Source organism: Pongo pygmaeus, chromosome 2 (assembly GCF_028885625.2).
Source record: "Pongo pygmaeus isolate AG05252 chromosome 2, NHGRI_mPonPyg2-v2.0_pri, whole genome shotgun sequence".
NCBI classification, from domain to species: Eukaryota; Metazoa; Chordata; class Mammalia; order Primates; family Hominidae; genus Pongo; species Pongo pygmaeus.
Window position 1 is genome coordinate 188,630,270 of NC_085930.1, and position 11,811 is coordinate 188,642,080.

The window sequence follows — 11,811 nt, forward strand, 5'->3', positions numbered from 1 at the left end:
CATAAGAGGGGAGAAAGTGGTCATTGTTTTTCTAGGAGTGTAGTTACAGTTTCTTTTGCAGGGTGTTTTCCTTCACTATGATCAAGTTCAGAGAAGCTCTGCTCTTGGTCCTACATTGGATGAATCTGAATGCTGTACTCAGTGAGCTACCCTGTAATCCATAGTGCCATAGGTTTGTATATCCTGCTTTTAAGTTTTACCCTAGAAATGGTCTATTTTTTTTTTCTGAGCCTACCTTGCTCTCAGATGATGCCAAGCACACCGTGAAGAACAGAGCCATTAAAGTGTACAATACTTCAGTACCGCCCTGTATGTGTTGTATGCATTCCAATTCTACTGTGTTTGAAATGAGGCCAAATTAGATACATACAACATCATAACTACAGTAACAGATTTTATTTCACCTACAACAAAATAAGTTATAAAATATTAAATGGAAATTATCTAACAGGATCTACAGCACAGTTCCCCAAGGACATGAGAAGCAATTCCCTAGTAGATTCTGTAAGAAGTCAGTCTATGTGTGGTTTCAGACAGACATCCTTGATACAGAGTAGTCAAGCCTAAAGCCTTCCCTCTTGCTCACACACAATGCATTTTCCATATCAAAGTACAGTTTGTACTTTGAGTCACCTTTGCTGTACTCCTCTAACACTGGTGATACAAATCAGTTATAGCTTTTGTGTATTTCCACTCAGGTTCTCGTTAACCATGGGAATTTGGAATCTGTCATCCAAGTGCATCCCAGTGACCTTAAGAGAGTGTCAGTGATATCTGTCACAGGCATGGGAGAGGGAAGTAGAAGCATGCAGGCATATGTCTGCTGCTCTATGTCCTGTCATTCAGGTCCCTGGAATCAGGGAATTCAGGGACATCAGGGAATTCAGGTCCCCGGAAAGGGACATGGTAAAGTGAAAAAACACTAAACTGCACATCAGAAGACTTGATTTAGAGCTTTGGCTCTGGTACTAAATATCTGTGTGATCTTAAGCAGATCTTACCCTGCCTGCATTCTGTCTTAATTATATAAAATGAAGGTGCTGAATTCTAATACGATTGACAAATAGACAACATTGGTGCCATCTCTCAGACTATGTCCAGGGATGACTTCACTAATCAATCATGGACTCTTGCCCTCTAAGCTTCATTCCATCCCAAGAACTCTTCTGAACACATTTTCAGAAGGAACTCTGATCTGTTTCTGTTAAGTGAGTAAAAACGTGAGTTTAAAAATGAGATGACATATTAGTTATCCATTGCTCTATTCAAGTCACCAAACTTAGTGGATTAGGACAACAACAATTATTTAATTTGTTCATGACTTTCCAACGTGGGCAGGGCTTGGCAGACGTGTTCTGTGTTCCATGCAGCCTCAGATAGTTTGACTCTTACTAAGATGGCACTCTCACATGGCTGGCAAGTTGGTGCTGGCTGCTAGCTGGAAGATCAGCCAGGTGTGTGGGCAGAAACTTCAGTTCCTTTTCACGTAGGCCTTTCCACGGGCTACTTGGAATTCCTCACATTAGAGTGGCTGGGTTCTAAGAGCAAGTGTTCCAAGAGAACAAGGAGGAAATGCATAGCGTTTTTATGACTTAGCCTCAGCAATCACATAGTGTTGCTTCCACTATCCTCACTTGGTCTAGGCAGTCACAAATTCATGTGATAGGGACATAGACCTTTTTTTTTTTTTTTTTAGACAAGATCTCGCTCCGTCACCGAGGATGGAGTGCAGTGGCGCAATGTCAGCTCATTGCAACCTCAGGTGATTCTTGAGCCTCCTGAGTAGGTGGGATTATAGGCGTGTGCCACCACATACAGCTAATTTTTTTGTATTTTTGTAGAGATGGGGTTTCACCATGTTCCCCAGGCTGGATGGACTTATCTAGAGGAACATGTTGAATGGCACATATCATTGCAGCTAACTTCAGAAATATAATATGCCACAAGCACATTTGCTGACCCTGGAATAATTATCTATGAGACTCCAACAATCTAAGATTCTGTCTTTCCATTCCTTCCTCCCATAGAGCATTGATTTCATTTACGCTAATATGTTCTGTTAGATATTTCAAACAATGGAAAACATCTTGTTTTCCTTACAAATTTGTTTTGGCTTTGCTTTGATTCTAAAAATTATACTGTAAAATTGACCTTTTTTCTTTTAGTGTACAGTTCTGTGATTTTGAACACATGTACAGATTCATGTAATTATCATTATAATCAGAACAGTTCCATCACTCCCCAAATCTCCCTCATACTATCCATTTACAGCCTTAATTGTAGTCACCTGTCTTCCCTACCATGACTCTTGGCAATCATTGATTTGTCCTCTGACCCCAGAGTTCTGTCTTTTTGAGATTATCATATAAAGGGAACCATACAGTATGTGACCTTTCGAGGCTGTCTCTTCTCACTTAGCGTAACACTTTGGTTCTTTCTTATTGCTGTGTAGCTTTCCATGGTATGGAAGTACCACAGTTGGTTTATCCATTTGGCAAATAGTTTCCTGATGGAAACAATTGCTTTGAACTGATACCAAGCCACATAGACCAGACTTCAGACTCTATTTAGGAGGTAAGAAAAGATGAAAAGGAGCCCTGTGGACCAACTCTTACTCTAAACATGTTTATTTGTTGGTAGAAATGCCAATCTCATTATCATAAACAAACAAACAAAAAATTAAAGAGCCTGCTCTTTAGAACAAAAGTCTAAGGTCAAGAGAATGATTTTGAATGCCTCTTCTTACCCCAAGGAATATTTAAGAGAAAAAGGATTCATGAATTCAGACTTCCTTAGCCATTTTCTCTAAATGGACCAGGATATCCAAATCATGTTTTCAAAAGCCCGTTTAAATTCTAAGAAAGTCAAGTGAAATTGTTAATGATAGCAAATTCAGTTTAGGTAGAGTGTGTGATGTATTAAAGCTACATTCCACATGGTTTTCCCCTTTGTATAATTATGCTCATTTTGTAGTGCCTAGAATGTAATACAGTACTTTGCATTATTCGGAGGTTTATAATTGGATGACTGTTTTATGCCAAGCTCTCTCTCCGGGGTCTCACTCATTTCTTATCACATTCTAGCCACAGTCTTAGCACAGCACATGCACCCACCAATTTTCAATTAATGAGGGAGCAAATGAATGCAGAACTCTAAAGGACAATCTCTGGGAGCTCCATTCATTCATTCTTCTGTAAGTAGTTAACGCACTCTCAGATAAAAAGGTATCTTCATATCTATTTAAAAACAAATAGAGTCAGGCTAACAAAATGCTTGGTTCAACATTAATGCTTCTAGAAGTGGAATCTTTTCCTGGCAGGTGAGATAGTCAATGTGGGGTGGAAGTAGGGCATGAGTTCTAAGACTTGGGACAGTTTTTACAATTTTCCTTCACTTCGAGGTAGTAACATTTGAGCACTGAGCTACCTTTATAGCTTCATGTTTCTTTGTGCTGTCATTTTAGTTCTTTTTTTTTTTTTTCTTTTAAGACAGAGTCTTGCTCTGTCATCCAGGCTGGAGTGCAGTGGCGCGATCTCGGCTCACTGCAACCTCCGCTTCCCAGGTTCAAGCAATTCTCCTGCCTCAGCCTCCCAAGTAGCTGGAATTACAGGTGCCCGCCACCACGCTCAGCTAATTTTTGTATTTTTAGTAGAGATGGGGTTTCACCATATTGACCAGGCTGGTCTTGAACTCCTGACCTCATGATCCACCCGCCTCGGCCTTCCAAAGTGCTGGGATTACAGGTGTGAGCCACCACACCCAGCCCATTTTAGGTCTTAATGTGATGTGGGGAGGGGCAGGGGAGTTGCTCTACGACTTCACCATCCAAATGACAGCAGCAAATAAGGGCTTCCAGAGCAATTCACTCTCCTCAGGGACCAGGAGTGAGAGAAACCAGCTTCTACTCTCATAGCGTGATAAAGTCCCCTGTTTTTAAGTGTTCTTTGGGAAAACGCAGCCCTTTGAATTTCAGCCACAGTATTCGCAGGGTAATGATGATTTAAACAAGAACTGCTTTTCTCTTCTTTAAAATGTCTTTGGCAAAAGCAAAAACAAAAAACTATTATTAACTATTAGGGCTAAATACATTCTTCCCTCTGTATCCTTGGCATATTGGTTCCAGGACCCCTGCGGATACCAAAATCTGAGGATGCTCATGTACCTGATATAAAATGGCATGGTATTTGCATATCCTACACATATCCTCCTGTATACTTTAAATCATCTCTAAATTACTTCTAATACCTGTGATACAATATAAATGCTGTGTAAATAGTTGCTAGGCTGTGTTTTTAAATTTTTATACTTTTTATTGTTCTATTATTATTTTTAATTTTTTTCAAATATTTTTGTCCTGAGGTTGATTGAATCTAAGGATGCAGAAGATATCGAAGGCTAACTATATCTGAAAATAGATACCAAAACTCATCTAGGAACAGTGCAGAATTGAGAATTTTTTAACAGAAACAATCTGCTTTTAAACAAATTTCCTACTTTAGTATTTCCCCTTTGATATCTTTTACATTTAACATACATTTATGGAGCATTTAGGAGACAGCACTTCACATTAATTAACCTCATTTACTACATTCAACAGATTTGTAAGGGAATATTATTATTCCCATTGTGCAAAGGGGATATTTAGGCTCAGAGAATTGAGCATCTTTCTCAAGGTCTTGAGGCAGTGCCAGGGGTAGGCATGGGGAGGTCAGGTCCTCCTTACTCTTCCCAACCCCCCATCTTCAAGTCCTCCAAGCTACCACAGTAGCTAGACAACCTAAGGAAAGAGTGTGCTCACTGTGCAAATGAAACTCCAGAATGCTTCAGCAACACTGCAGCCCCTGCGACTCTCCTATATTCAATCAAACAGCTGGTAAATGGTGGCACTGACGTATGGAGCCAGAACTTTCTGACCTGATGCTTGAGTGTGTTCCTATTCCTGCTCTTAGAAGCCTACCTTCTGGCTGGGCGCAGTGGCTCACGCCTGTAATCCCAGCACTTTGGGAGGCCGAGGCGTGCGGATTACCTGAGGTCAGGAGTTCGAGATCAGCCTGGGCAACACCGTGAAACCCTGTCTGCACTAAAAATACAAAATTAGTCGGGCGTGGTGACACATGCCTGTAATCCCAGCTACTCGGGAGGCTGAGGCAGGAGAATCGCTTGAACCTGGGAGGCGGAGGATGCAGTGAGCTGAGATCGCGCCATTGCACTCCAGCCTGGGCAACAATAGTAAACCTCCATCTCACCAAAAAAAAGAAAAAAAAAAAGCAAGAAAAAAAAAAGAAGCCTATCTTCCAACAGCTCCACAACTGCTTTCGCTTAGGTTTCATTGTGAATATTGTATTTCCTGCTAAATAAATCAGAGCAGAGTCTCCAGTAAATGAATGCCTCAGAAGTTTCTCTATCTCACCAGTTGGATCTCATAAACAAAAATCAGGTAGGTGAATTTAACCATTCCATCCTCACCCAATTTGCCCCAACATTTAACCCAAATCCCACAGACTTCACCAATTCATTCAATCTGGAAACATCAATTGCTCAGCTAATCTTTTCCCCTCTTTTCCCATTATCAGAATTAGCTACTTATTGTTCTTCCTGTTTTGCTTCAACTGAAATAAACTTGAGTTCTTATCCTTTCTGTCAGATGGATTTCCAAGCTTAAAAGCTTTGAATCAGAATGACATTAATCCTGCTTTTTCTGCAATGTGGCATTATTGCTTGTTACAGATATTTGCACTGCTCCATCTTACTTTCTGAGAGTTTCATGGACGTTCTCATTGCAAATGAGTCTGTGTTAGGGAGTTTGTATTTTCTCAAGAAACCAGAAATCTCATTGTTAAAAATCTCACTTTTGCAAAGAAAATTCTAGTCCACTTGTCAATTTTTATAAAATCTTATTTATAATCAAAATCAGATTTCAACTAACATTTACATTATTAGCATTGCATGAAGGTAAGTGTATTTTCGGTAGAGACTGACCCTAGGGCAGCTGCACAAGTCTCTGCAAGAAGGTTCCTCTTTGGTGACAATGAGTCAGATATGTATTAACTCAGAAATGAATTTAAGAAGAAAAAAAATTTTGTCATCTTATGAATAAGTGTTTCATCTTGGTTTAGTTGATAAAGCAGCAGCTCTAAAAATAAAACTTACTGTAGATTTGCTCTTTTTTCTTTTATTTTAAAAATGAAACTCTTACTCTTAACTTTGCCTTTTTGCATACCTAAATAATTCCTTTTTTTTTTTTTTTAAAGATAGAGTCTCACTATGTTGCCCACACTGGACTCAAATTCCTGGACTCAAGCGATCCTCCTGCCTCAGCCTCCCAAGTAGCTGGGACTACAGGCATGGCCACCAAGCTCTTCTATAGTAATATATAATTTTTTATCTTTTATTTTTTATTTTTACAAAAGTTTTTTCTTAAATGTACAACAGGCTCCAAGACAACACTTCATTCCAGCTATAGGTGGCAAAAGACGTTATGGCGGGGAATACAGATGTTTAAATACGAATGAAATCAATGGTCACCATCGACTCAGGTACAAGGAACAGCTTACTTTTTGCCAGATTTAATTCCACCTGTGTCCAGGGGCCCCTTCTTCATGGCCTGCACTTTCAGCTCCTCGAGTTCCTTCTGCTCCTCTTTTTGTTTCTGCTTGAAAGCCTTATCTTCCTCGTCCATCTCCTTGGCCTGCGTCTTGGGCTGTTTCAAGGGCTTCTTGCCACCTTAGCGACTGGACATGGCAACTGCCGCCCCTTCCCCAGACCCTGCCACTGGAAATCCTAATATATAATTTTTAAAAATGATTTTACTTTGGGAGGCAGAGGCGGGCGGATCACGAGGTCAGGAGATGGAGACCATCCTGGCTAACACAGTGAAACCCCGTCTCTACTAAAAGCACAAAAAATTAGCCGGGCATGGTGGCGGGCACTTGTAGTCTCAGCTACTCGGGAGGCTGAGGCAGGAGAATGGCGTGAACCCGGGAGGCGGAGCTTGCAGTGAGCCGAGATTGTTCCACTGCACTCCAGCCTGGGGGACAGAGCGAGACTCCGTCTCAAAAAAAAAAAAGAAAATGATTTTAGGCATTAGTATTTGGAAGGAATTCCTAGGTTGGAGAGATGGTGAGCTAATTGTTTGGGTCTATGTATGAGCTGAAATATAAATTTCAAGGAAGTTTAAATGTCCATGAAATCAGACCCAGCTTTTCAAAATTTTCACATTGACAATGATTGTCTAATAAATCTATCCTTCTACACTAACGAAAAACAATTTTTTTTTTGCCACCTCAACCTTCAACTACTATGACATTTTGTATATTTCAATGACATTTATTAAATTCTACCTTTCATTGAAGTTTTCTTTGTGTGTAAAAAGTTACTGTGTAATGAGAATCTTAAACATAGAACACAAGGCTGATGCATCTGTGTATCCTTCATGGCACCAAATAGAGCTTTCTGCTTTTCCCTGCCCTAATCCATCCAATATACTATTGTTGAATTCATTTTCCTAAAATTTAGCTCTGATTAAGTCACTTGTTGGCTAAGCACTTACAACAGTTTCTAGTTGTTTACTGAATTATATGTTCCTGCTCACCTGGCATAGCCTTCTATAATCTGGCCCCAACCTGTCCTTTCTAGCTTTATCTCTATGGTATTTTCCACAGAAACTTGGCTCTTCCTAATTCTGAGAAGAGGTGCTGGGATTTTCCTTTGTGTGTGTCTGTGTGTGTGTGTGTGTGTGTGTGTGTGTGCTATTCTCACGAACTGCAGTGTCTCATACAGAGACCAGTCTCAAATCAAGTCCACAAAGCCATGTCTGGTTTGCCCACGGAACACATCCCTTCTTGTTTCTGATCTTTGCAGTACTTGGTCTAAACTACTCTTGTGTACTTAAGTCACTATAACCCACTTTAGCTTGAATTATAATAGTCTGTGTGCTTGTTTTATCTCCCAGATTTGACAATAAGCATGGCATACTTGAAAGAACATGAGCTATGAGGTTAGAAAAACTTAAGTTCATATCTTGCCTCTGTCACTTATGAGCTGTGTGACTTCAGAGAAGTAGCACACTTTTCTGAACTTCTTTTTTTAAATCTATTAAAAATAATTGGTTAGCCAGGCATGGTGGCTTATACCTGTAATCCTAGCACTTTGGGAGGCCGAGGTGGGCAAATCACTTGAGGTCAGAAGTTGGAGACCAGCCTGGCCAACATGGTGAAACCCCATCTCTACTAAAAATACAAAATTAGCTGGGTGTGGTGGCGCACCCCTGTAATCCCAGCTACTCGGGAGGCTGAGACAGGAGAATCACTTGAACCCAGGAGGCACAGGTTGCAGTGAGCCAAGATCACACCATTGCATTCCAGCCTGGGTAAAAGAGTGAAACTCAGTCTCAAAAAAAAAGACTATTGGTTCACTTTGCTGTTCTCTCACATTTGGAGTTATCATAAAATCATTTTAAGTAAAAAGATTCTTACCACCCAACCCAACTTGATTTGTGAATAGCAAAAAGCAACAGAGACAGAAGGGAGTAAACAAGAGCTAATGAAGGAAAAAAAGAAAGATTGAACCGAAAGTCTAGGAAGATTTAAAGAAAAATGATCAGTATATGTCAAAGGTGTTTAGCTGAGAAAAGAAAGTAGAAGAATAGTATTGTTTGTTTGGGGTTCAATTACTGGAAGGAGTTATATCAAAGGTCTGACATTCACTGGGTCAGGAGCAATGTCCATAGTCACTCGAAATAAAGCTCCTGAGAATCAATAAGTCAACACACTTCTCTCTGAGTCTGCCCTTCCCCTACTATGTCTTTTAGAAATAAGACATTGAAAAGAAAAAGGACCATCCAGCATATGTTGGGAAATTTACTATCTTGTCTCCCCAAACAGAAGATATTTCTCATATTGTTCAAGAACAACTTTCTGAAATAAATTTGCCATTGTTTCCACAAGAGAGGGAAATAACTAATGTATATATTAATAATAGTAAAGATAACAACTCTAGACCTTTGTATTTGTATTTATTATGAGCCAGGCACTCTGCCAAGTGCTTGTGTAATCTTCTCAGTAGCCCTGTATGGAAGACTTTATTTTATTCACCCCACAGATGAAGAAACTGAAGAAGTTAAAAGATCTTGCCCAAGAGCACTAAGATTTGTATCCACGTGTTGAATCCTAAAACTTGTGATGTTTTTACTCCATCATGTTCCCTCTTAGCAAGATAGTATGTTATTAGAAACTAGTGAGGAGCTGCAGCTGACTATCCAGACCAAGAAAATGCAGATTTCCATAAGCAAAATTGCTGGAGAATCAGGCAGCCCTTCCTGGGCAAATGCTAGTTAGCTTCATGGTCTCTTTCAGCCCTTCATAGAGTCTCTTAAATTATTGTTACCTCAAACTGTTGTCTTTCCTAGTAGTCAAATAACCCTGCTACTCGGAGTACTCCACAAAGCTTGTCAGCAAGGCAGACTCAAAGCCCCTGGCCAATACTGTATTATATACTTAATATTTGCTAAAGGAATAGATCTTAAATATTCTCACTAAAAAGAAGGCGGTGGGTAGCTATGACAAACAATGTGTTAATTAATTTGATTCTGGTAACCATTTCACAATATATGTATATCAAATACATTGTATACCTTTGTAAACCAAAAATAAAATTCTAAGCCCCCCAACCAATGGAATGGACCCCTCCTCTGGGCCAAGGGCATTCCAAAGTTAACCTGGGGCTGGGTGCAGTGGCTCACATCTATAAGCCCAACGTTTTAGGAGGCTGAGGAGGGAAGATCACTTGAAGCCAGGGAATCAAGACCTGCCTAGGCAACATAGAGAGACCTCCATCTCTACTAAAAATTAAAAATATTAAACAGGTCCCGGCGCGGTCACCGGCACAGGCTATAGCTGCGACTTCCCTCATGTCCACGTTGGCTGCCCGGCTGCTGCAGCCCGCGCACAGCTGCTCCCTCCGCCCTCGCCCCTTCCACCTCGCGGCAGTTCCAGATGAAGCTGTTGTAATTTCTGGAAGGAAACTGGCCCAGCAGATCAAGCAGGAAGTGCGGCAGGAGGTAGAAGAGTCGGTGGCCTCAGGTGACAAACGGCCACACCTGAGCGTGATCCTGGTTGGTGAGAATTCTGCAAGTCACTCCTACGTCCTCAGCAAAACCAGGGCAGCTGCAGATGTGGGAATCAACAGTGAGACAATTGTGAAACCAGCTTCAATTTCAGAGGAAGAATTGTTGAATTTAATCAGTAAACTGAATAATGATGATAATGTAGATGGCCTCCTTGTTCAGCTGCCTCTTCCAGAGCATATTGATGAGAGAAGGATCTGCAATGCTGTTTCTCCAGACAAGGATGCTGATGGCTTTCATGTAATTAATGTAGGGCGAATGTGTTTGGACCAGTATTCCATGTTACCGGCTACCCCATCAGGTGTGTGGGAAATAATTAAGCGAACTGACATTCCAACCCTAGGGAAGAATGTGGTTGTGGCTGGAAGGTCAAAAAATGTTGAAATGCCCATTGCAATGTTACTGCACACAGGTGGGGTGCATGAACGTCCCGGCGGTGATGCCACTGTTACAATATCTCATCGATATACTCCCAAAGAGCAGTTGAAGAAACATACAATTCTTGCAGATATTGTAATATCTGCTGCAGGTATTCCAAATCTGATCACAGCAGATATGATCAAGGAAGAAGCAGCAGTCATTGATGTGGAAATAAATAGAGTTCATGATCCTGTAACTGCCAAACTGAAGTTGGTTGGGGATGTGGATTTTGAAGGAGTCAGACAAAAAGCCGGTTATATCACTCCAGTTCCTGGAGGTGTTGGCCCCATGACAGTGGCAATGCTAATGAAGAATACCATTATGGCCGGGCATGGTGGCTCACACCTGTAATCCCAGCACTTTGGGAGGCCGAGGCGGGTGGATCACGAGATCAGGAAACAGAGACCATCCTGGCTAACACAGTGAAACCCCCGTGTCTACTAAAAATACAAAAAAAAAAAAAATTAGCTGGGCCTGGTGGCAGGTGCCTATAGTCCCAGCTACTCGGGAGGCTGAGGCAGGAGAATGACATGAACCCAGGAGGCAGAGCTGAGATCGTGCCACTCCAACCTGGGAGACACAGCGAGACTCCGTCTCAAAAAAAGAAAAAAAAAAAAAAAGAATATCATTATTGCTGCAAAAAAAGGTGCTGAGCCTTGAAGAGCGAGAAGTGCTGGAGTCTAAAGAGCTTGGGGTAGCCACTAATTAACTATTGTGTCTTCTATGTCATGAACAACACTCCAGGCCAGCTCAAGAAGCAAAGCAGGCTAATAGAAATGCAATATTTTTAATTTACTGAAATGGTTTAAAATGATGCCTTGTATTTATTGAAAGCTTAAATGGGTGGGTGTTTGTGCACATACCTCTGCAGTACCTCACCAGGGAGCATTCCAGTATCATGCAGGGTCCTGTGATCTAGCCAGGAGCAGCCATTAACCTAGTGATTAACATGGGAGACATTACCGTGTGGAGAATGGACACTTCACTTTGTCAAGCACCTCAGTTACACATTTGCCTTTTCTAGGATTGCATTTTCCAAGTGCTGTTCCAATGACAGTTGATACTCATTTTAGGTACCAAATCTTTTGAGTTCAACTGATCAAACAAAAGAAAAAGTGTTGCTAGAGAAAATTAGGGAAAAGGTGAAAAAGAAAAAATGGTAGTAATTGAGCAGAAAAAAAAATTACTCTAATTTATATATGTATTGATTGGTAACCAGATTTATCTAAGTAGAACTGAATTGGCTAGGAAAAAAGAAAAATTACATG

General features: G+C 40.8%; 1 protein-coding gene across 1 annotated transcript; it reads left to right on the forward strand.

Moving 5' to 3' along the window:
- The first annotated feature begins 9,895 nt into the window (after positions 1-9,895).
- On the forward strand, positions 9,896-11,316 carry LOC129033578 (bifunctional methylenetetrahydrofolate dehydrogenase/cyclohydrolase, mitochondrial-like). Its single transcript, XM_054482335.2, has 2 exons — positions 9,896-10,872; positions 11,183-11,316. Exons 1-2 carry the CDS (start codon positions 9,908-9,910, stop codon positions 11,250-11,252), a joined length of 1,035 nt encoding a protein of 344 aa, XP_054338310.1. The 5' UTR covers positions 9,896-9,907; the 3' UTR covers positions 11,253-11,316.
- The last annotated feature ends 495 nt before the right edge of the window (positions 11,317-11,811 follow it).

Excerpts from the sequence above, each read along its gene's own strand:
- LOC129033578 (XM_054482335.2), top strand. The coding sequence starts at position 9,908 with ATGTCCACGTTGGCTGCCCGGCTGCTGCAGCCCGCGCACAGCTGCTCC. Across the intron at positions 10,873-11,182 it reads AAGAATACCATTATGGCCGG|AAAAAAGGTGCTGAGCCTTG; the intron begins GCATGGTGGCTC and ends ATTATTGCTGCA.